Source organism: Salmo salar, chromosome 13 (assembly GCF_965601325.2).
Source record: "Salmo salar chromosome 13, fSalSal1, whole genome shotgun sequence".
Classification (NCBI taxonomy): domain Eukaryota; kingdom Metazoa; phylum Chordata; class Actinopteri; order Salmoniformes; family Salmonidae; genus Salmo; species Salmo salar.
In genome coordinates, this window is record NC_138303.1 from 42,810,283 (window position 1) to 42,833,634 (window position 23,352).

Here is a 23,352-nt window from a genome sequence, read left to right on the forward strand (position 1 = left end):
TTGAATAAAATCTAATATATGATCCAGTGTAATATGTTATTCATATCACATATGGGGTAATGAATGATGGTCATAAATAATGGAAGGCCTTACTCCACAAGCCTTGACAAGGAGTATGCAACATAGTGCAGAGGGGTGAGAAAGAGAGAGACACAGGAGGCACTCAAAGGCAGATGATTGTTATGTAAACATTAACTTACCCATGCATTGGCATTATGTCATGTACAGCAACACCAGCTACCAGCAACACGAGACAAGTAGATGCTCTGATGCTGTCAGTGTTACTATAGGCCTGTTGTTATGCCCTTATTGTGAACATAGAGATATCTATTAACACAAACACTTAATGCACCTATTGCACCTGAAATTGTATTATCATGTAAAAGAAAATAGTATGACTTTTGAATCCGCAAAAATAATCTTTGCAGTTGTTAGTGTTGCCTAGAGCTCATACGATTTTAAATAAGGAAGTGAGCTCAAAGCCATCAGAGGAAACTGAAACATGTTGCAATGAGAGCTCTGGTGTTTTGTGGTCTAGACTTTTGAGTGTACTTTTTTTTTTTTTATAGTATATCTTTGCATTTTAACGGTTCATTTGTGGAACGAAAAAGAGAGGAGTTCAAATGGGCTGAAGCAACTGTATCCTTTACCCAGTTTATTTAAATCGACATACTTCAAGATGAATAGCAGCAACAAATTGGCTCAGTCAAGTGCCATAAGAGCAGAGGTGAAACGGCATGAGTCCGTCCAGAACACAATCAACAAACTGTTCAAGCAATTTGAGAGGGTTGGTGATCAGCAGCTCCGTTCTGGCCTGAAGGTTTACCTCCACAGTATTCAGGGTAAGCTCTCTTATCATCACAGCAGGTGCAAGCTTTGTTTGACACGAAATTAGAATGTGCAGTTTTGAATCAATTCCACGGTGTTACTGAATTAAATAAAGTATAGCATTCAAACATGTGACTTAGATCACATTATAGGTTTCTATAATATTGTTGGTAACGGAAAACATCTTACTTTCTACTGATTAGCCCATTTGAAGTCTTTCTCAACTGTTATGCCTTGTACATACCCCTTCAAGTAAAGTGTTATGTACCGTTGTTTGTGATGGAGGTGGGGGTTTAATTTAAGGTCAAGACTGACCAGTTACCCAGAAATGTGTGTGCATTTCAAAACAACTGACTGCAGATCACGATAAGATCAACCTCTTGACTTCCTCGGTGGGGGCGCGTTCTTCCACACTCCTCTCTCTCACTTCAACATTTCCGTTTTACTTTCTTCTGAGAGTGAAGCCATGTTTGTGTAGCTACTATTTAGTCTGAACACAGGGTTAAACAACAAGTTTCTGTGGCCATTGCCATGGCAGCAGGGTTGTTCAACCCAAAACGCTGTCTGCCACCCTTCTTCTGTACCCTCAAAGCCACTTCCTCTCAGACCAAGACAGTTTTCGAGCACCTTAGTTTGCATGCGAATTCCGTCGCTTTCCGTCACTTCCTCCATCCTCCCTCCCACTCTTGCTTAGTTTCTTTCTTGATTTCACAGAGCATCATTGTTTTATTGTCGTTCACTTGCTATTCTGTTTTACTAATGAATGAGATGGCCGCGCTAAACCATAACCAAAATTGAGTAGAGATGTTAAAAATAATTGTTAAACCTTTTCTCTCTGGATCATCAATGTATTATTCAGTGAAAGATAGTAATTTAGTCACTCCCCTGTTTGGCTGTGAGAGAAAGGTCACCAGAGTCCCTAATTAGTTGAGAGTCACTGGTGCTTTAAACATTTATTTAGCATAATTTATACATTTTGGCCAGCAAACGTTCCATGGCAGCCACGATCAAAGACTCTGACTCTGACAGTCCACTCTGTGGTACCCATCTCATGGGCTCAGTCCCAAATGGCACTCTATTCCCTATATAGAGCTCTACTTTTGGCCAGAGCCCATAGTGTGTATTGCACTGGTGTCAGAGGCGGCATTTCTGTAAGGAATTGAATGGAAGTGAGTCGGATGAAGCGGATGATGGCCGCCGTGCCAAAAATAGGCTGACCAAAAAAACAGAGTGGGGAGAAGGAGTGATGCTCTAGGGTGCCGAATGAAGCCATTTGAATTAGGATCTGTCACATACAGCAGCTCCGTTCTCTGCAGCATGCCAACACAGTGGGAGAGTGGATGATTTCTGTAGAGAAAACAGATTAAAGGCCCAGTGCTGTAAAAAAAAAAAAATGTTTCCTGTGTTTTTTATATATATTTCCACACTGAGGATGGAATAATACTGTGAAATTGTGAGAATTATGATAATGCCCTCTTAGTGTAAAAGCCGTTTTAAAAAGACTGCCTGAAATGTCAGCCTGTTTTGGTGGGATGGAGTTTTGACATCATTAGACAGTAAATTGGTTAATAGCCCAATAAGAAAGAGTTCCAAACCTTTGCCAATAACAGCTAGTTTTCCCCTCCCCACTTAGATCACTCCCTGACAGTCCTTGCAAAATTCTTGCTTGAAAAATTGCTCTTGCTAGGAAGCAATTTTGGTTTATTTTTTTACTATTTTAATTGAAAACAATTAAAATAAGGTACTTAATTGTTACCCAGAAATGATTTGATATTGAGAGAAAAACGGCTGCAATGGGCCTTTTTAAAGAGGACCAGGGATGGCTCACAGCAAAGATGGAATACCCAGCTAGCACATAATGTTCTGAGAACCATAGGTTTCTTCAAGCTTGGTGAGAATGGGTTTTACATGTTTTATTTAACTAGGCAAGTCAGTTAAGAACAAATTCTTATTTACAATGATGGCCTAGGAACAGTGGGTTAACTGCCCTGTTCACGGGCAGAATGACAGATTTTTACCTTGTCAGCTCAGGGATTCGATCTAGCAACCTTTCGGTTAGTGACTCTACCTGCCGCCCTATGGTTATTTTGCATACATCCTTCCCGCAACTTTCTGGGAGTAGTTAAGGATAGTTGCTTGGCTTTTGAACATTCTCAGCACATTTAAGGAACTTGACAAAAAAACAATTTTCTTGGTGTTTCATTACTTTAACAGAACGTTTCCTAAAAGTTCAAACATGGTTACATTTAATTTCAATTTTGCTAATGTTCTAGGAACGTTCTCCAACTGGTTTGACATTGGGAATGTTCTCAAATAGTTCATAGAACGTTGAGAAACAATGTTTTTCTGTGGGAATTTCAGTACTTCAACATAATGTTTCATACCGGTTTCCTCATGGTTCTACTTAAAGTTAAAGTCATATTCTCAAATTGTTCTGAGAACATTAAGAAAACTTTAGTAACGTTCATGGAGCATTCTAATGTTATTTAAAAACATGTACATTCCATTCTCAGCATTGTTTCCTTTGAAATGGGGTCTGTTTAAATATACAAAAATAAACAGATTTGTATGCATAAAACAACATGGCATGCTAGCTCCATCTTGGTGGTGCAGTGGAACAGAAGATTATAGGTTCAAATCTCACTGATGCCATGTCGCAATTAAAAAATGCATGCCTTTGCATGATTTAATGTCCAAGTAAATGAATTACCAAGTGTCCTATCTGTGCTTGGAGTTTAAAAAAAGTTTACCCCAAATAAGCTAGCAGTGTTATTAAAAGTCTTATTGAAACATTCGTAGGAAGTTATTCAAAAACCTCCAACTAACCTATACTTTCCAATCTCAGAGCGTTAATAAAACCTCCCTTGAAAATGTTAAAGGAACCAGAGTAAAAGTTCTCAGATCTTCCCTGCAACCTAAAAATAAACGTTCCCAGAAAAGGCCAAATTTTCACTTCTGTTCTCATAACATTTAAAAAACGTTCTGTTTTTACCGGTCAGGAAATGTATGGCTTCGTTACCACATCCAATGTGAATGCAAAAGCATACGTTCCCACAACTTCCAAGGAACCAAATGTGCTAGCTAGGTAATATATAAAAATATCACCCAGCCTCAACACTGCCCTCTGTCAGTGTCCATCTGACTCTCTCGCTCTCGTGTGTGTGTGTGTGTGTGTGTGTGTGTGTGTGTGTGTGTGTGCGTGTGTGCGTGTGCGCGCCCACGTGTCTGATAATCCTTGCCTTGAGCAACCGGATTCTTCATCTCAAATCTGTGGGTGTCTATATCAGATTCATCAAGAGACAGCACAGACAGATATGCACACCTCTTACACGTGAGCACAGAAATTGAACACTAAAGATATGATTTTATATGTTCTGCCGGATTTCACACAAATTGACCTGCTCTCCAAAAATAACATTTTGCGTTAGCCCTAAGGTGGATGTACCAGTCACATTCATTCAGTGCACTTCCTCTGTGTTTGAGACTGCATCATGTTGTTCCTAGGCTGTGTTTTCCTCCTTAAGCTAAATGCTGTCAGGGTCTTTTGTATTCAGTGTGAGTGTGGTCAAGGCCCCCTCAGTGACTGTAAGCGGGTTAGAGGGAGGGGAAGTAGGTGTGAGCAGGTGGGTAGTCAGATGTTATGTATTTGGATGTCAGCAGGGAGAGACAGATATGAATCTAGTGTATGTGAAGATTCTGTACGTAAACAACCCTCAAACTGTACGTGGTTTTACAAAGAGAACCCATAAAATGTATGTTTTTTTTTTAATCTGAAATTTGTAACATTTGGATAGAGATGTATTATGGCATCAATGAGTCTGATATAGAACATTTTCAGTTTTTCTTGTTTTATTTATTTGAATGTAATGATCTTATTGATATCCAATATGTTCTTACCCTCACATATCCTGTATATGGTAGAGAAGGCTACAGATCAATCACACACACACACACACACACACACACACACACACACACACACACACACACACACACACACACACACACAATTAAAATACAGAAATAGAGATCCTCTGCTGATAGAGTAGGAAAGGAGCTAGGATAATACCACTGGAGCCTGGAAGATCCTAAAACCTTAGTAACAGGCCAGCTCAGTATCTTGAGTAAATACTGAGGGGGGATACTGATGATAACTCTAACACTGAGTGGCTGTGACGGATCTTGATGAAGCTGCTGCAGCTGTGCAATGAGAACAGACAAGGGAAAGGAGAAGGAGAAAAATAAAGCAGTCGCTATTTTCCTTCCTCTCCACAATCCCTCGTTCTACTCCACTGTCACTCTTGGTTACCCTCTCCACACCTCTTTCATTATTCTTTCTCTGTCTCTCTGCCCCTGATCTCCCCTCCTCTGGTATCTCCTGCCTACTTTCACCAGGTCCAGCTTCTCTGAGCTTTACCACCAGTCTTTTCATCTACGCCTCATCACCTCCACATTCATAACAGGGAGAGAGAAAGACAGAGAGACTGAGAAAGAGAGAGAGACTGAGAAAGAGAGAGAGAGAGAGAGACTGAGAAAGAGAGAGAGACTGAGAAAGAGAGGGAGAGAGGGGAGGGGGAGTGACAAGCAATAAAGAGCAAGGACAGCGCACACAGTCTGCCTGCTGAGAGGGAAAAAGACAGAGGGGGAGAGGAACAGAGATAGGATAGAAACAGGGTTTTCCTTCTCTGTTTGGTTTGGCGCTCACACAAGAAGGGGGATCAAGATGAGGGATTGAGGAGGAGGGATTGAGAAGATTCCTCTCTGTATCCATACTATCCGGGTACCAGCTTTGCGACAGTTTTTTTTCCTACTCATGTCGAACCTGATTTGTCTGTATAGCAGAGAGATTCAGAGCCAGAGACGTTCAGCACGGAGGCTTAGCTCAGCCTCACAGGCTGGTGGTACTACTGACATGCACAGTGCCTGACACGCTTGAAAGACACAGGGACCGAGGGTGAGAGGCGTGACGGTGGCCGGGCGCTGTGACTCGGTCATGCATCTTCAGATCTCTGCCTCCGATTGGATCCTATTGTCTTTTTCTTCCTGATCGACATCACGTCGGATCACTGTCCTGTCTGTCTCTCTCGCTCTGACCACAACCCTTCTCTGATTGAGGAGAGGCTCCTATCAGAACACATGGCTGAAGAGGATAAACCATGGTCTGCACGGCTGTGAGGATATTTTCTTCTTTTTTTTCAACATGGGAATATTCAAACGCTTCAAATTTTCTTGACACTTGATTGACAGTTGCAGTGAGATAGACTATATTGTGACTTGGAGCGGATTTCGTTTTTTCTGATTTGCGTTTTACATCAAATTTGGGACAGGGAGTTGAACACCATTCGAGATGGGGGAGCGGCAACACAACACAAATAAGGTCAAGTGAATAATTGAATCCACCTATATTTATACTGCTGCTGTTTTTACCATAGCATGTTTTTGGTTAACACAACTGCACGAATTTCAGATATTTGTGGGCAAAATGTTGTATTTTTCTACATTCCATGAAAATGGATGGAAGATTAAGTGAAACACTGACATTGGATGACTGGAATCCTAAATCTAAAAGCAGAGAAGAGGGAAAGGAAGTGAATAAATACATCTGAAAGTGGATAGCAGTTCTGTTCTAATCCCCCTGAGGAGATACTTCAGCTCTCTCTCTCTCTCTCTCTCTCTCTCTCTCTCTCTCTCTCCTCTCTCTCTCTCTCTCTCTCTCTCTCTGTGTGAGTTTGCTCCCACCTGCTGTCATTTCCCTTTGAGGATCAGAATTTCAAAGCTTGTCAGTCATCAACCCATGTCAGTGTCAGCTCTTTCTGAATTTCTCTGTCTATGGTGTGTCTACCAAAGCCTGATCACATGAGCCGAGCCGACACTCTGCACCAGCGCACCACCTACCTCATCTCCCTCACCCTGGTCAAGGTAGAGGCTGTGGAAGAACAAGGAGGGGAGCAGCCCAGGTCAATCACCCAGGGGAGGGAGGCTGGGGATGGGGCTGGGGTGGAGACAGGACAGCCCTTCTCCCCACAGGACATCCAGGCAGATGTTGCTGTCCTGGAAGGTGGAAAAGGTAGTGAACTCAAGGAGGAGAGGAAATCACACAGTAGCCCCTTGAGAGACAAGGCACCTTTTGTGGGCGACGTTCCTCCTAAAAAAAGTGACAAGTTACCAGACGGAGACAACGTTATTATCTCCTCCACTGTTGACAATGCCAAGACTGAAAAGTTAACGGGTGGAGAGGATGCAGCAGGGGAGAAAGAGGATAACCAGACGACAACAGTCACCTCAAAAGTGATAACGTGCAGCACAGCTATACCGCAGACCTCAACATCTGTGGAGGTAGCAGTCGACTCCAACCGCACCCCGACCGGGAGCAGTATCCCTGTACACACGGGAGGTCAGCATCCAGGGTCCGTGCTGAAAGCCCACAGCCCATTGGCCAGCCCTGTGACCAGCTGCCGGGAGGCCAAGCGAAGCCCCTCGGCATCCCAGAGCCTGGGTAGCAGAGACGGTAGAATCCCAACCCGGTCCCCTGGTCTCTGTCGGGCCTCCTGGGCTGAGAGTGGTGAGGGTCGGGCTAGATCTCAGGGTCAGGGATGTAGGGATGAAGCTGGAGATGGAGCAGGGAATCAAGAACAAGTGACTGATGAAGCTGGGGACAAAACTGGTACACAGGAGGGAAGAGGAGGAGTGGTTGCAAAACGAGACAATCCCAGGATGGAGAGACTGAAGAACAGTTCCGCTTCTCTACCTGCTCCTGTCACCCTAGTCCCCAAGCCCCCACGCAGGGGCTACAGCTGTACCTTGGATGACACTGACCCTAACAGCCAGGCAGAGGACCTCTGTGTGGGCAGAGAGAACAGCCAGATACAGCCCGGTCCCCACAACCAGCAGGGACAAAAGGGCTCTGCTCGAGATCGTAAGATGCTCAAGTTCATCAGTGGGATCTTCACCAAAAGCAGCAGCCCTGTCTCTGTCTCAGCCACCACTTCCTCTAATACAGCAACACCTCCCCCTGTCTGCAATATACAGAGAGAGTCCAGTGAGGAGGACGGTAGGACATCGCAAGCACACACGCAAGCACACACACGCAAGCACACACACAAAATGCACTCTCTTATGTTGAAACTATCAAACAATAAGGGTCACACAATGACACCACCCCCGTGTCCCAGACCAATAGCCTTCTCTCCTCTCCTCTTCCCACACTCACAGCATTCACTAAAATGAAGCCGAGTCCCTTCCGACTCTCTCACACACACACACACACACACACACACATACATACACTGCTCTAAGGGTTGAAATACTTGACATGAAGATCAAGAGCAAATGTCTGTCTGCTGCTTTTCGGCCGTAATGTAACTAGACAGTCCAGGAGGAAACAAATGAGTATCCATTTTATTCTAGTCCTGTACTTGATCCGTATGCCGAGGAATCCATTTGTAATGGAGGGAAGGGAATGAGCTATTCTGAGAGCCTCGCATACATTTGATATAGAGCTCATAATAAAAGGGATGTCACGTGTCTGCGATGTTTAACTTGGAGCCATGTGTGACTGTAAAACCATGATAGAAAGTCTTTTGATCTCTGAGCTGACAATAGTGGACAGTTTTAATCTAATTCCCTTCTGAATGGAACGGGGGATGATTTCACGCAGCCTGAAGGGGTAATCTCTCCACAGCGTAGCTACACTGTGTGTTCGTCCCAAAATGGGACCCTATTCCATATTTAGTGCACTACTTTTGACCGGGGCCCATTGGGCTCTGGTTAAAAGTAGTGCACTGAATAGGAAATCGGGTGCCATTTGGGACACCGCCACTGTTTAACTCTCATAATGATCCTAATGATTAAAGCCAGAGCTACAGTATATATTATGGATATACAGCTCTGGTTAAAGCCCAGGCTGTGGCAGCAGGCTGACAGCATGACACCATGACTATCTGTTATTTTGATGTATTTATTGCTTTCGCTGCTGTTTTTTTCTGTCTCCAAAACTGGAGCGGTTCAAGGGAAATTTGACAATATGAATACCCTCTGGGAATGCACTTACAGCCAATATCCTTAATCCATATCTTTGACGTTCCGCCCACTCAATGCCTGACTATTCCTCCACAAATATCTCTGGCACCTCTCTCTCGCTCTCTCTCTCTCGCTCTCTTCCCTGTACTTCATGTTTTCAACCATCTGACATTCTAAGGTCTATGAATAATAAATATGCCCTATTTGTGTGAGAAGCTGATAAAACATCAGAACACCTTGTAGTTTCATCTGCCTCTGACCAACAAAAAAACATGTCACTTAAATCATTACCCCATTTATGGTCAAGGTCAATAACATGCAAGCATTATTATTTTCTGTGGACTGTATTGACAAGCGGTTTCACTATGTGCCTGCAGCCTGTGTTAAATATTAGTTTGAACTGATTTTATGTATGCTTGCTCAATATAAGAATGTGCCTAAAGTGTCTGTATATTATTCATGCTGTTACACATGCATGTGTTCTGTCTGGTCACGTATGTGTTCTCTGGGCAAGAGCAGAATCAGGCTAGTAGGGTCTGGAGGAAAGGTTACCATAGCAACAGGGGTAGGGAAATGTATGTTATGGGTGTGTTGTACACCAGAGAGAGGGAGAGAGAGAGACATGAAACGGAGGGGAAGAGTGAGACTTTTGATGTTTCTGAAAAGAATGGAAGGGTAGTGCACCGGAAGGGTTTTTTGAATCTTAGTGACACGTGACAGTTGTTTTCATACAGTACTAAGAGGGAGTATCGATATTCAGCTTTATACGGAGTGTGTTGCAGGCAGCTGTATAAGGATCATGCTGTCTAATTTCTTTGGCAACATCTCTCATGTGGCCTGGCACATAAAGAGCCCTTTGACTGGGGATGAATTCAGATGGAGTCAAGTTCATCTCTTATCTAAGTGTTCATTTGAGAGACTAGAAAGCTGCCCGCAGTGGTAGCTTGTGTAAAAGCCCCTTTTTCTCCTCCCTATCTTTTACGTGCCCCCTCTTCTCTGCACTCATTGTGCATCTGTATGGGGATGCATCTGTGAGATGCTCATCCGATGGTCTGTAGCCATGATTCAGATCAGAACCAGGCGGCTGTGAGGTAGAACCGTCTGTCCCTGGAACCCACAACAGCAACACAGGGGCACTCAGCACCTTGCTCTCTCTCTCTCATCACAGAGCCACAGCTGTGGACAGTGGACAGAGACAACTGGGGGTCTGGGGGTGTGTGCGTCACATCGCATTGGGGGCATGTCACCTCTCTGGCCCAGCAGGGACAGTGGCAGCGTAGCACAGCTCTGTGTCAGCTGACCGTGACTGTGTGTGTGGCGTTACCTCCCTGACCGTGACAGAGTGCATGTGGGTATTGTGTTCCACTGGGAGAGGACGAAGAACGCAGCAGTGTCACCGAACCTTCTCTCTGTCTTTGCAAAGGGAGTTCTCTGCTTCAGACACCTTTAGACACTTTGATCCTTTGCGAAACCAGATGCCGTGACTGGCAGCTTCAGCATATAAAGGGAATTCTAGGAGAACAACACATATTACTGCAAGCCTCTGAGGGGCAGAGTGGATAAACTTTGAATTGAGAAACTAGTTAAAGCCAGTAGTTGATATTATAGTTAAAGGTTGCTTTCATCAGAATCAGAATAACCTTAATTCGCCAAATACACTGAACAAAAATATAAACGCAACATGCAACAATAAAAAAATATTTTAGAGTTACTATTCATATAATGAAATCAGTCAATAAAAATAAATAAATTAGTGGAAAAAATGATCTATGGATTTCACATGACTGGGAATAGAGATATCAAATCAAAGTTTATTTGTCACGTGCGCCGAATACAACAGGTGTAGACCTTACAGTGAAATGCTTACTTACAGGCTCTAACCAATAGTGCAAAAAAGGTATTAGGTGAACAATAGGTAAATAAAGAAATAAAAACAACAGTAAAAAGACAGTGAAAAACAGTAGCGAGGCTATATACAGTAGCGGGACTATAAAAGTAGCGAGGCTACATACAGACACCTGTTAGTCAGGCTGATTGAGGTAGTATGTACATGTATATATGGTTAAAGTGACTATGCATATATGATGAACAGAGAGTAGCAGTAGCGTAAAAAGGGTTTGGCGGGTGGTGGGTGGCGGGACACAATGCAGATAGCCCGGTTAGCCAATGTGCGGGAGCACTGGTTGGTCGGGCCAATTGAGGTAGTATGTACAATGCATAGTTAAAGTGACTGATAAACAGAGAGTAGCAGCAGCGTAAAAGAGGGGTTTTGGGGGGGCACACAATGCAGATAGTCCAGGTAGCCATTTGATTACCTGATATGCATTCCCAGTCAGATATGCATCTGTTGGTCAGATATACCTTAAAAAAAGGTCAAGTCATGGATCAGAAAACCAGTCAGTATCTGGTGTGACCTCACGTAGCACGACACATCTCCTTCGCATAGAGTTGATCAGGCTGTTGATTGTGGTGTCCCACTAATTTCTTCAACGGCTGTGCGAAGTTGCTGGATGTTGACAGGAACTGGAACACGCTGTTGTACACATCGATCCAGAGCATCGCCAACATGCTCAATGGGTCAGTGGGTGAGTCTGGTGAGTACACAGGCTATGGAAGAACTGGGACATTTTCAGCATCCAGGAATTGTGTACAGATCCTTGAGACATGGGGCCGTACATTATCATGTGGAAAACATGAGGTGAAGGCGGCGTATGAATGGCGCAACAATGGGCCTCAGGATCTCATCACGATATCTATGTGCATTCAAATTGCCATCGATAAAATGCAATTGTGTTTGTTGTCCGTAGCTTATGCCTGCCCATACCATAACCCCACCGCCACCATGGGGCATTCTGTTCACAACGTTGACAGCAGCAAACCGCTTGCCCACACAAAGTTGAAACCAGGATTAATCCGTGAAGAGCACACTTCTCCAGCGTGCCAGTGGCCATTGGAGGTGAGGTGAGGAGTCAGGTCAAGACCCTGGTGAGGCGCATTTTGACCATTTTTCTTCTGTTGTCCAAACAGCTCTCTGGGTGGCTGATCTCAGATAATCCCGCAGGTGAAGAAGCCGGATGTGTAGATTCTGGGCTGGAGTGGTTACACCTGGTTTGCGGTTGTGAGGCCGGTTGGATGTACTGCCAAAATCTCTAAAATGACTTTGGAGGCGGCTTATGGTAGTGAAATGAACATTACATTCTTTGGCAACAGCTCTAGTGGACATTCCTGCAGTCAGCATGCCAATTGCACACTACCTCAAAACTTGAGACATCTGTGGCATTGTGTTGTGTTACAAAATTGCACATTTTAGAGTGGCCTGTTATGGTCCCCAGCACAAGGTGCACCTGTGTAATGATCATGCTGTTTCATCAGCTTCTTGATATGCCACATCTGTCAGGTGGATGGATTATCTTGGTAAAGGAGAAATGCTCACTAACAGGGATGTAGACAAATTAGTGCACAACCTTTGAGAGACATAAGCTTATTTTTTGTGTATATGGAACATTTCTAGGATGTTTTATTTCAGCTCATGAAACATGGGATCAACACTTTACATGTTGTGTTTATATTTTTGTTCATTATACATTTGCATGTACAGGAATTTGACTTAGTGAAATGGGGCTGCCACAACAAACAGAATATACAGACAGACGATAAACAGGATATGCAGACAACATACATTACGCAGAAGCAGAGTTTACACAAATCCACACGCAGTATGTGGATTCATGAAGCGTGTCTGGCTACCACACAGTTATAATTCACATAGCAGTAATTTATCGCTGTTCCTTTCTAAGGCCGTTATGATTTGTGAATTTTTATTAGAATCCCCATTAGCTAACGCCGTAACATTAGTTAATCTTCCTGGGGTACAACACCAATTAATAAGACATTACAAACAATTACAAATTAAGACTTCACAAACATTTAACAAGTAGACAATACAGACAACTAAAATACCTGACAGGAAACACATTTAACAATTAGTTGATGCTTTCTATTTCCTATCCAGTCATATGGTCTATCGCAATAGATGTTCTTTTATTTTCTTCTTGAAGGTGGATTAACTTTTTGCCTGAGAAATATGGATTGGTAAAGAGTTCCATTCAGCTATGGCTCTATATAAAACTGTAGATTTATGGCGATTTGTCCTTTGCTTGGGTTGTCTTCGATGCCCTGAATTTACCTGTCTAGTTTGGTGGTTATGCATGTTGCTAGTATGTACTAACTGGCCTGAAAAGTACTGTGTTTTTTTTTTAAAATATAACATTTTTTACGAAAATCAGAAGACTGGGTGGTAATTTGTTTTCAACATGAAGCCATGAGAGATTCTGATACATTTAGATAATATTCAAACGGATAGAGCAAAGAAGAGCTAATCTGGCAGCCCTGTTTTGAGCCATTTGTAGCTTTTTTTATATCTTTCTTTGCTGCATCCTTACTATGACAGTACTCTAAGTGTGATAGGACCAGGGATTGAATCACCTGATTCAGAGTGCTAGATGTTACATACTCTGAACATTTTCTTGTAACAGCAATTCCCTTACCCATCTTAATAACAATACTATCTATCTGTTCTGACCATGATAAAGCTGTGTCCAACCTAGTAGTTAGTATTTTTTATTTGCTCTACATGCGTTCTATCCATCAACAAATTCAATTGGGTATCATCAGCAAGCATATATCTTGAACCAAATACAATACATTTAGTTTTTGAAATGTTCAACACCAATTTGTTCATATCAACCCACTCAGACACCACTCTTAGTTCCCTACTGAGTACATCTGTTAGCTCATTACATTCTGATGCTGCGCTATACATTTGAAGGGTCATCGGCAAACATTACCACTCTTGCTTTGTTCATTACTGAAGGTAAATCAGTAGTAAAGATAGAGAAGTGGGCCTAGGCAGCTTCCTTGAGGAACACCACAATGTATATCTTTACTGTTGGAAAAGCTACCATTAAGAACACTTTTTGCCTTCTCCTGGATAGATAGCTTTACATCCAGGATAGAGCTGCTGACGTAAAACCATAACATTTGAGTTTACCTAGGAACAGTTCATGATCAATTACATCAAAATCAGCACTGAAATTTAGCAACACTGCACCAACTAACTTCCTGTCATCCATACTCTTTAACCAATCACCTGTCATTTGTGCTAAGGCCGTACTCGTAGAATGCCCTTCTTTGTTTGCATGCTGGAAACCCGTTATCAGACATGAGAAATAATCCTTGATTTGTACAGATACAATTGTTTCCAATAATTTACTTAACACAGGCAGCAAACTTATAGGACCACTATTAGGACCAGTGAATGCAGATTTTTGTATCCTTAGGTAGTGGAATAGTGGCTCCTGAGTGGCACAGCAGTCTAAGGCACTGCATCTCAGTGCTAGAGGCGTCACTACCGGCCCTGGTTCGATTCCAGGCTGTATCACAACTGGCCGTGATTGGGAGTCCCATAGGGCAGCGCAAAATTGGCCCAGCGTCGTCCTGGTTAGGGTATGGCCGGGGTAGGCCGTCATTGTAAATAAGAATTTGTTCTTAACTGACTTGCTTAGATAAAGATTAAATAAAAAAATAACCTCTACTTGGTAAAATTTGAACATGCATTGCCTCTCCTTCATGATACAATCTTTTATAAGCCATCAGTTGGAATCATAGCATTCCTCAACCTGTCTACTTTGCCTGTAAAATATTCATTAGTGTGTGGTTTTGTAATAAATATACCCTCTGATTCAACAAAAGAGGTGGACATGTTATGAATTCCTACCCATAATAGCTTTCAATGTTCTCCACAGTTTTTTCCCATCACCCTTTACTTCATCAATGTTGTGCTTATAGAAACCCTTCTTCTTTCATTTGTTTAGCTTGGTCACAAGATTTCTTAATTTACAATAACTTTGCTTATCAAACAGAGTGCCAGATTTATCTGCTGCTTTTTTGGCATCATAACGTTGAATCACTACATTTCTCAGCTCATCATCAATCCATGGGGCACCGTTTGATCTCACAGTGCATTTTCTTAAAGGGGCATGATTATCAGCTATATTCATAAATAATTTCATAAACAAACTTAGTGACAATTTCAGGATCATCCTTACTATGATATTCCCCTAGCATTATATACATTATTATCTCTCTCTCGCTCTCTGTCTCTCCCTTTTGTCCCCAAGCAGCTAGTTGTGCAAATAGCCAAGAGTGGACCCTGAGTCGATCCATCCCAGAGCTCCGTGTGGTAAGACAAATCCATCCTCATGAAAGGTCATTTGAAAGGCTAATTGAAAATGAAGTTAGATGGAGCTTCCTCTACCCACTTCCTTCAGGGAAACTACCACATCATTGAAGACTGGTTACGTGTGTGTTTCCTAACATTTTTTAAATCTGTGCAGGGGCTGCTGGGAAGTGTTCAGAGTGGCAGGTCAGCATTGGTAAATAGATACGTAACAGGCAGCTATCTGCCACTAGAGAAGATTGAAGGTAAGCATGAAAAACTCCTATCTTGTCCTCTTCGTCCTATATACAGAACAACTCCGCAGTCCTACCATTTTATCTTTCATGAATCTCTTGACATACAGTAACTAACCTCTGTCCTACTGTTCCATTGTCAGGGGGGAGGTATAAGAAGGAGGTCTTGGTAGATGGACAGAACCATCTACTACTCATCAGGGAGGAGGCTGCGCTTCCTGATGCACAGGTGTGTTTTTGTGTGTATCTGTAGCCTTTGAACCATACAGCCTTGTTGTTATCCATGTGCAAGAATGTGTCGCTATAGCAACAGAGACACAGAACGATTGATTCATAGAATTCACTGAATTACATTGGATTAGTTGGTAAAAATTCATTCTATTTTTGTGGGTTATTTAACCAATACTTAACCAATACTGCTATCGCTGACTCGTTCTGCATTCTTCTCCCTCTCTCTCCCTATCCTATCAAATCTCTGTCTCCAGTTCAGCAGCTGGGTGGATGCAGTGGTCCTTGTATTCAGTCTGGAGAATGAGGCCAGCTTCCAGGAGGTGTACAAACTTTATAGCCAGCTCAACACACTCCGCAGCACTGCCGAAATCCCACTGGTTGTGGTTGGGACACAAGGTAGGGGACAGGAGGCAGGAATGGACGACTTTAGGGGGTGGATTAAGGCTATTCATTATAATGGGCATGTAACAGACAGAGATCCATTATAGACGTACTGCAGATCACACCAGAAACAATGAGTGCTTGTTTGTTTATTTGGATTCCGATGATCTGTTACTCTAGCAACATAAAGTGTTCATGACTTCATCTGTCTTTGTTTGTTGTTCTCTACCCTGTAGACAAAATCAGCAGTACCAACCCGCGTGTGATTGAGGACATACGTGCCCGGCAGCTATGTGTTGATGTGAGGCACTGTGTGTTCTATGAGACTTGCGCCACCTATGGGCTCAACGTGGACCGGGTTTTTCAGGAGGGTAAGTCAACTGACATTGAGTACATTGGTGTCAGCAGTGGGATCCAAAGGGACAAGTACATTGTTAATGTGCCAACACAATACAGAATTTAAACACAAACATTCAGTCTTCATAAAGCATTAGATCATCGACGCTTCACAAATCATTCCAGGGTGATATACAAATGATCTTTACCCACTTAACAATACAGTTCACATGCTGGACAAAATAATGTCATTAGCAATTAGTGCCTTCTTACTGATCTTGCTCTGTCCTCTCAGCTGCCCAGAAGATAGTCACACAGAAAAAGCAGTCTGCCCTACTGGCCTCCTGTAAGTCTCTTCCCAACTCCCCCATTCACTCTGGGGGCTCCACACCTGGGTCAACATCCTTCCCTGGACAGGTAACATGCTACAAACTGCTCACATCTGTATTTTTCCCCAGGCTTATCTCGTCTGTGTTGTTGACAGAAAATCAATACTGTAGTGCAGTGGGACCCACTGGTGGATAACAGCTGTAGTATTGTAGCTCCTCCTATATGATCCTTGACCTTGAGCTGCGGCTAAATACTGTATGTGGTTTTCATTTCATCTGGGGGATAAAAGGAGCCCATACATGGATTCAAAGAATGGTTCAAAACGTTTGAGAACCACTGTTGTAGGATTTATCCTAGTAGATTGCAAGTGTACTCCAGAAGGAAGAACACTGTGTCAATTATCTGTTTGCCTCGTTTTCTGTTTCATCTCATTTGTCCACTTCACCCCATCCCCCTGTCCCTCTATCTGTCCTCCCCTCTCCCTCTCAGGCTAGTAACGGAGGACTGAGTAGTAACTACCCCTCCTCCCTACCCTCTACCCCTGTGATCAGCCATAGAGAGCTGCGGGGCGGGGCGGGGACGGGGGTTGGGGCGGGGGGAGAGGGGGGCGGCAGTGTCACCTCCTCGGGGTCCCTGAGAAACGTCCCTCAACGACGGACCTCCCTGTTCAAGGTCAGTTACTGTTCTCCGAATCTCTGCTGATCAAAACTAGAAGACTCTTTCATCAGTGGAACAATGTCCCAAAGAGCCTTACAATTCAAGCAAACACATTTCAAACAAGAGCTGAAAAATACATTTACAATTGTCGATATAGTAGTAGTTACACAGTTTGTTTTTCTCTTCTTCATCCAACGTGTTGTCTCTCATCTCACTACATGGGTCTGTCCTGTAAACTTGTGTCAGTCTGTCTTTATACCTGTCATACTCTCGTCTCTAATTTCCGTGGTACAACTTCTCTCAGAACCGTCGAGGCAGTGGCAGTGAAAAGAATGTTGATCCTAAAGGTGACTTGGGCAGTGGCCGGGCTATCACTATCAAACAGGTCAGTGTGACACACACACTGGATACCGTGTATAATGAATAAGCTAGTTCTATTGTATCTTTGGTGATAGAAGTGAACATTAAACCCATTGTTTGTAACAGAGTATCCTATGGAAGCGGAGTGGGAGCTCACTGAACAAAGAGTGGAAGAAGAAATATGTCACTCTGTCCAGCAACGGCACACTGGGCTATCACTCCAGCTTCAATGTAAGTCGCACCGTAATCAACATCAGTAATATCTCATTTGAGTTATAACACTTTGTCTTTAAAATCGACTTTTGATAAGAGAATCCACTGTGTTGTGAACTTTAATACAAAGTAACATTGCAATATTAGTCTAGTGATATTCAGCACATCAACCTAGTCATGGGAATGTTTCTGGCGGTGTTAGCAGTTGATGGTACTCTTCAATAACACAGACTCCAAAGCAAATCAGGGGGAGAAAAATAGGTTTATTCAATGAGGACAAATCATGGATGTTATGCTGAGAAGTAGATGTTAATTCTTCCCTGTCCTCAGTGATTCTCCACAGAACAAAGGGGCAGGATGTAATTTATAAATCCCAACCCTAGCCTGTGGTTGACCAATTAGAATTCCTTGCAGTAAAATTGGTCCAATGGCCAAATAACCAGCATCCTGTTTCAGGCTCAATGTATAAACGATTTGGATCAATGAAAACTTGACACATGAAGCTATGAGTCCAGGACTGAAATTCCTACACAGATTCTAAACAGATGTTGAACTGAAAAACAACTATTTCCATTGATTGTTAATTCCCTATTGACCTCTAGTCCTCTGTGTTGTGTATTATCTTAAAATATTCTTACAGCGGTTTCAGGACTACATGCAGAATGCTCACGCAAAAGAGATCGACCTATTGCGTGTCACAGTGAAGGTTCCAGGGAAACGCCCACCCAGGGCTGTCACCCCTTGTGGCCCCTCCCCCTCCCCTGGCCTCAATGACGTAGTCAAAGTCACTGGGGCCACGGAGAGCACCAGTTCCCCACTGTTGCCACCCAGCCTTGTGCCTGTAGATGAACAGTCTGGGGCATTGCCTCCTCCAGCAGATAGTGGGGTAAAATGCTGTCCATCGTCACTGTCCAGCAAGTCACACAGTGCTGGTATGTCAGAAAACCGTTTTTGTGTTCCATTTTTATTCATAATAATGGGTTTCTAATATACAGTATGCTAATGTGGACTTTGGAGCATGTTAGAACCAGAGCTGCAAGTACAAAACAGTATTTTATTTGTCCTTGTACCCCAATGTCAGAAGCTATTGAAGGAGTAACCAGTCTCCCTTTTGGAAAAGACGGTCAATCCTCTCCAATGATTGACAGAAAGAAGAAAACCAGGAAGAAGAGTATGAACCAGAAAGGAGACACAGCCATTGGACAGGCTGAAGGTGAGCTCTGGGCCTCCTGCTGTACATCTCTGCCAGATTATTCTGCACTATTTATATCAATCTCTTTTACTCTTATTTTCCTTCTCCTCCTCTCCTGCTTCTCTGGGCTAATCTGTCGCCCTGCAGCCAAGCGCAAAATGTGGAAATTAAAAAGCTTTGGTAGCTTGAGAAATATTAACAAGACAGGTAACGAGGAACATGAGCAGCTGGATCACTGAATCGACCTGTGTCTTGGTTGTCTGTTTGTCTGTCACTGTTTACCTGTATTGCACATTCGGATCAAAACTGTGATTTGTAAAGCTCATTATTTGTTTTCCTTATGACTACCAAGCTGTTCACCCTTTTGTCACCCCATTGCATGCCTTTTGCCTGCTCTGCGAACATATCATGGTGGCACAGTGAGTCTGTTTGTATGTTGTAATTGTCATATATGTCAAATAAGTGTTTCACAGGGTTCAAACTTACTAAAATATATGTTGCATTTTTTCCCCCCTGCATATTACCAACCTATCTTTGTAGATGAGGAGAATGTTGACTTCATCATCGTGTCCAGCACGGGGCAGACATGGCACTTTGAGGCCCAGACTCTAGAGGAAAGAGATGCCTGGGTGGCGGCCATAGAGAGCCAGATCCTCGCCAGCCTGCAGTCCTGTGAGAGCCTTAGGAACAAGGCAAGGACCACAATGCACTGGCCTGGGCAGCACGTTAACATTACAATGCCCTTCTTTACATGTATGTGTCATTATTTGTGTGTGTGTAGGCCTACAGCGTAATAATGTCTGATAGTATATAGTTCCTTCTGAATTTCTGTTCTGTAATTGGGGAAGGGAGATTCCGCCATTTGTCTGTGTAGTGACAGGAATAACTGCCCAAGGTGCTGATCTCTGTCTAGTGACGTAGGCAGCCACATGCACTTCATTTCCGGGAAATGTGTGTGTTTTCTTTTATAGGCACGGAGGAGCAGCCAGAGTGAGGCAGTAGCAATACAGGCCATCCGCAATGCCAAGGGCAACAGCCTCTGTGTGGACTGCGAAGCACCAAGTGGGTTTCTAGGCTCTCTCTGTCTTTATCTCCATTGTTATGGGTCATTGCTAGAAGGAATCCAGCTTTTGTCAAATTCCCGTCAGATTTGACTTTTTGTAGCAGGCTAGGAGAACTTACGCAGCAGGTTAGCAGAATTAACGTAGCAGGTTAGGATAATTAAGTTAAGCTTAGGAAAAGGGTTAGGGTTAAGGTTAGCAAAATGCAAAAAAACTACTTTTTGAAGTGAATTTGACAAAAGCTGGATCCCTTCTAGCAATGACCCTTGTTATGGACATCTATTATTTGATTACATTAGATGCAGACTGCGCTTGTTTTATCTCACTTCCTGTGCTCTGGTTTGTCTGTCCTTCATCCAGACCCCACATGGGCCAGTCTCAACCTGGGTGCGTTGATCTGCATTGAGTGTTCAGGGATCCACCGTAACCTGGGGACACACCTATCGAGGGTCCGTTCTCTGGACTTGGATGACTGGCCTCGGGAGCTCACCCAGGTCCTGACCGCCATCGGCAACCACCTGGCCAATAGCATCTGGGAGAGCCACACCCAGGGCAGACACAAACCCACCCCGAATGCCACACGGTGAGGCCTCTGGTTGAATGTAATAGACAGGGAACATCTGTAAGCTTTATTCGATTTTTACCTGTTTCGTGAGAGTTCAAAAGAAAAGCCCTTCTTATTGTCCAATAAAGACCATTTTTAGACTAAAATAAGATTGAAATGATTGCATCCAATAATGTGTTGCAGTACATCAACTGGAAGGTACTGTATATGGTCACAGAGATCTCTCTCCTGATCCATGAAGAGTTGCCATGGTAACTCATGGTCACTCATCTGTATGTTCGGGTCTCTCACAGGGAGGAGAGAGAATCATGGATCCGTGCCAAATACGAGCAACGGGTGTTTGTGGCACCCCTGCCTGCTCCAAGCTCCACAGGCCCAGAGGACACTGCTATGTCTGTGTGTCTGCTGTCAGCGGTGACAGAAAGGGACTTGCCCAGACTCCTACTACTCCTGGCCCACAGCAACAAGGACCAGATCAACACTGCCCTGTCCACCGGAGGAGCACCCTCACAGACACAGCCTCACACTGCCCTGCACGCTGCCTGTCAGCTGGGGGATGTGGTCATGACACAGCTGCTAGTCTGGGTAAGCCCCTGGTCTGGACAAATGATTTCCTATCTTTCCCAAGCACTGGAAGCACTTTGTTAGCCTTTTGCCCAAGTCAAGTGACTTCAAATGAACATAAGGTATTCATTAATTCACCACATTCTCAATGATTATACTTTTTGGTCATTTTATACAGAATGTAAATGGTGAATTGTTCAATCTCTCTCTCCTTGCAGTATGGAAGTGATGTGAAGGCCAGGGATCCCCAGGGCCAGACAGCCCTGACCATGGCCAGAAAGACTGGGAGCAAAGAGTGTGCTGACATCCTGCTGCAACATGGCTGTCCTAACGAGGTCTCCCCCGTCTCCCCCACTGGACCCACGCTTGGTCTCTCCCGTAGATCTAGCACTGCAAGCCTCAGCAGCCTGGGTCGTACCAATTCCAGGAGAAGGGTTTCGTAGCTTTAAGAGGCCATGGTAGCAAACATACAAGGGCTGGTGAAAAAAAGCAAATAACTATGGATTTAGTGATGAGCGATTAGTGCTTTTTGAGGTCGTTTCGGTTTAATTCTTTTTTTTAACACACGGTTTGCGATTTCGATTTATTTTTTTACATTAAATTCACTATGCATTATGTGGGTCGAAAACTGTAACAACACAGAATAAAACAATTAATAAAAGTCCCATGATGGTAGTGACTTCCCATTACTGCTTACCACTTATTAACCATCCTTTATTCACATTACTTTACTTTAATAAAATAAAAATAAATTATTTGATGATAATTATTTTATCCCAAGTCATCATCTCATCTCTATAGAGCTGCTGCCAATGCTGTCTGACAAATGTACAATTTTTTAGTTCTTCAAAGTAAATAAGGCATACTTTTATGACTGCTAAATACCAACAATCAATCTTAGATCATGTAATTTCAGGTAGATACCTCAAGAAGCAATAGCTGTTCTCACCTCACAATCGAGCATTCTTCTCTCTTCCCTAGCAGGTGTAAAATAAACAGTCCAGACAAGTAGATGCGCAATGGATTGTGGTTATTGTAGTTAATTATCACGTTTTATGCGCTAAACTATGTAGAATATTGGCCTGTTAGAAACTACAACTCCCTACTACGTCGCACAGTTCAGGCGGGATCTGATTTAGCTCCAGAGAAATTGTGTAATGTGTGCAGTTGGGTCACAAAAATAAAAACGAAATGAAATTCAAACAATTGAACCAATGTCGATAAATTAGTTGTTTAAAAAACTAAAAATAACTGACATTTCGGCTTAATCGGTCAGCACTAGTAGTGTTGGAAGTGATGAATGCAACAATAATATAAAGTACTCATACAAAAGTAAAGCACAGAAAGACAACATATCAAACATCTAAGAAGCAATATTCATTCCATTTATCGAAGGCAAATGTATTGCTGAAATTGTGAATGTTGTCTGTTTACAATAATTGAAACAAATTAGAAAATAGGTGGGTTAACTCTGTAATAAACTATTTATATCTAATTAGATTATACATTTTGCCTTTGTTTTAAAATATTGAGAAATAATGCTGATGTATAATCCATACAATGTCTTTGTAATATATATTGTACGTATGTAAGCCTGTAGGAACACATAGGAATTGTTTGTAAGCATGAAGAGTAAAACTTACAATTCATAAAATGGACTGCATTTGTTTCTATATGATTTTCAGAGTACTTTTATCTGACTTTTATTTTCTATTTGTTACAATGTATCTATTTGTCATCCCTGTTTGTCTCTGTTTCAATTTGAAACTTTTATGAGCTGTGTAAGTAAACTGAATAAAATGATTTTGTGTGGCCCTCTGGTTCCTGTGTACCACTGTCATCCGACCGCTGGGGGAGTTACTGCCAAATCGTTGGTTTCATCACAAAAGCGGAGAGCGACCTCTGTCCGGTGGAGTCCACAAAACATATTGCATGTAACAAACAGTTACATGACCTACAGCATGGTCAATCAAGTTCATGTTTCTGACATTTTTGGACTACGAAACATCTATTGATTTAGAACACCGGAGAGTTACCGGAAGTCGCAAAGAAAACAGGAACTGCCTCCAGTATTCCAGCACCATTTCAACTTCAACATCATTAAATTACCTATGGTTAGTCTAATACAATGACAACTAAAAGAT

The 23,352-nt window shown here is 42.9% G+C and overlaps 1 protein-coding gene across 6 annotated transcripts; it reads left to right on the forward strand.

The window, feature by feature from the left end:
- The first annotated feature begins 494 nt into the window (after positions 1-494).
- Positions 495-23,022, forward strand: LOC106567079 (arf-GAP with GTPase, ANK repeat and PH domain-containing protein 2). 6 transcript variants are annotated; one of them, XM_014135953.3, is made up of 18 exons: positions 495-842; positions 15,030-15,088; positions 15,243-15,330; positions 15,462-15,547; positions 15,804-15,945; positions 16,167-16,301; positions 16,562-16,683; positions 17,086-17,268; positions 17,558-17,638; positions 17,740-17,844; positions 18,467-18,758; positions 18,908-19,039; positions 19,166-19,225; positions 19,559-19,710; positions 19,990-20,080; positions 20,440-20,662; positions 20,938-21,229; positions 21,427-23,022. In XM_014135953.3, the coding sequence occupies exons 1-18, from the start codon at positions 680-682 to the stop codon at positions 21,649-21,651; spliced, it is 2,631 nt and encodes an 876-aa protein (XP_013991428.1). In that variant the 5' UTR covers positions 495-679; the 3' UTR covers positions 21,652-23,022. The 6 variants fall into 6 exon arrangements, with proteins under 6 accessions (XP_013991428.1, XP_013991429.1, XP_013991423.2 ...); XM_014135948.3 differs by lacking the exon at positions 495-842 and adding an exon at positions 6,528-7,879; XM_014135949.3 differs by lacking the exon at positions 495-842 and adding an exon at positions 6,528-7,879 and having other exon boundaries at positions 18,911-19,039.
- Positions 23,023-23,352: the final 330 nt, after the last annotated feature.

What these genes read in the sequence shown, in the direction of transcription:
- LOC106567079 (XM_014135948.3), top strand. Translation starts at nt 6,658, where the DNA reads ATGGTGTGTCTACCAAAGCCTGATCACATGAGCCGAGCCGACACTCTG. An exon ending in CCATCCCAGAGCTCCGTGTG is followed by an intron (nt 15,089 to 15,242) that starts GTAAGACAAATC and finishes AAATCTGTGCAG; the next exon opens with GGGCTGCTGGGAAGTGTTCA. An exon ending in GACGGACCTCCCTGTTCAAG is followed by an intron (nt 17,269 to 17,557) that starts GTCAGTTACTGT and finishes AACTTCTCTCAG; the next exon opens with AACCGTCGAGGCAGTGGCAG.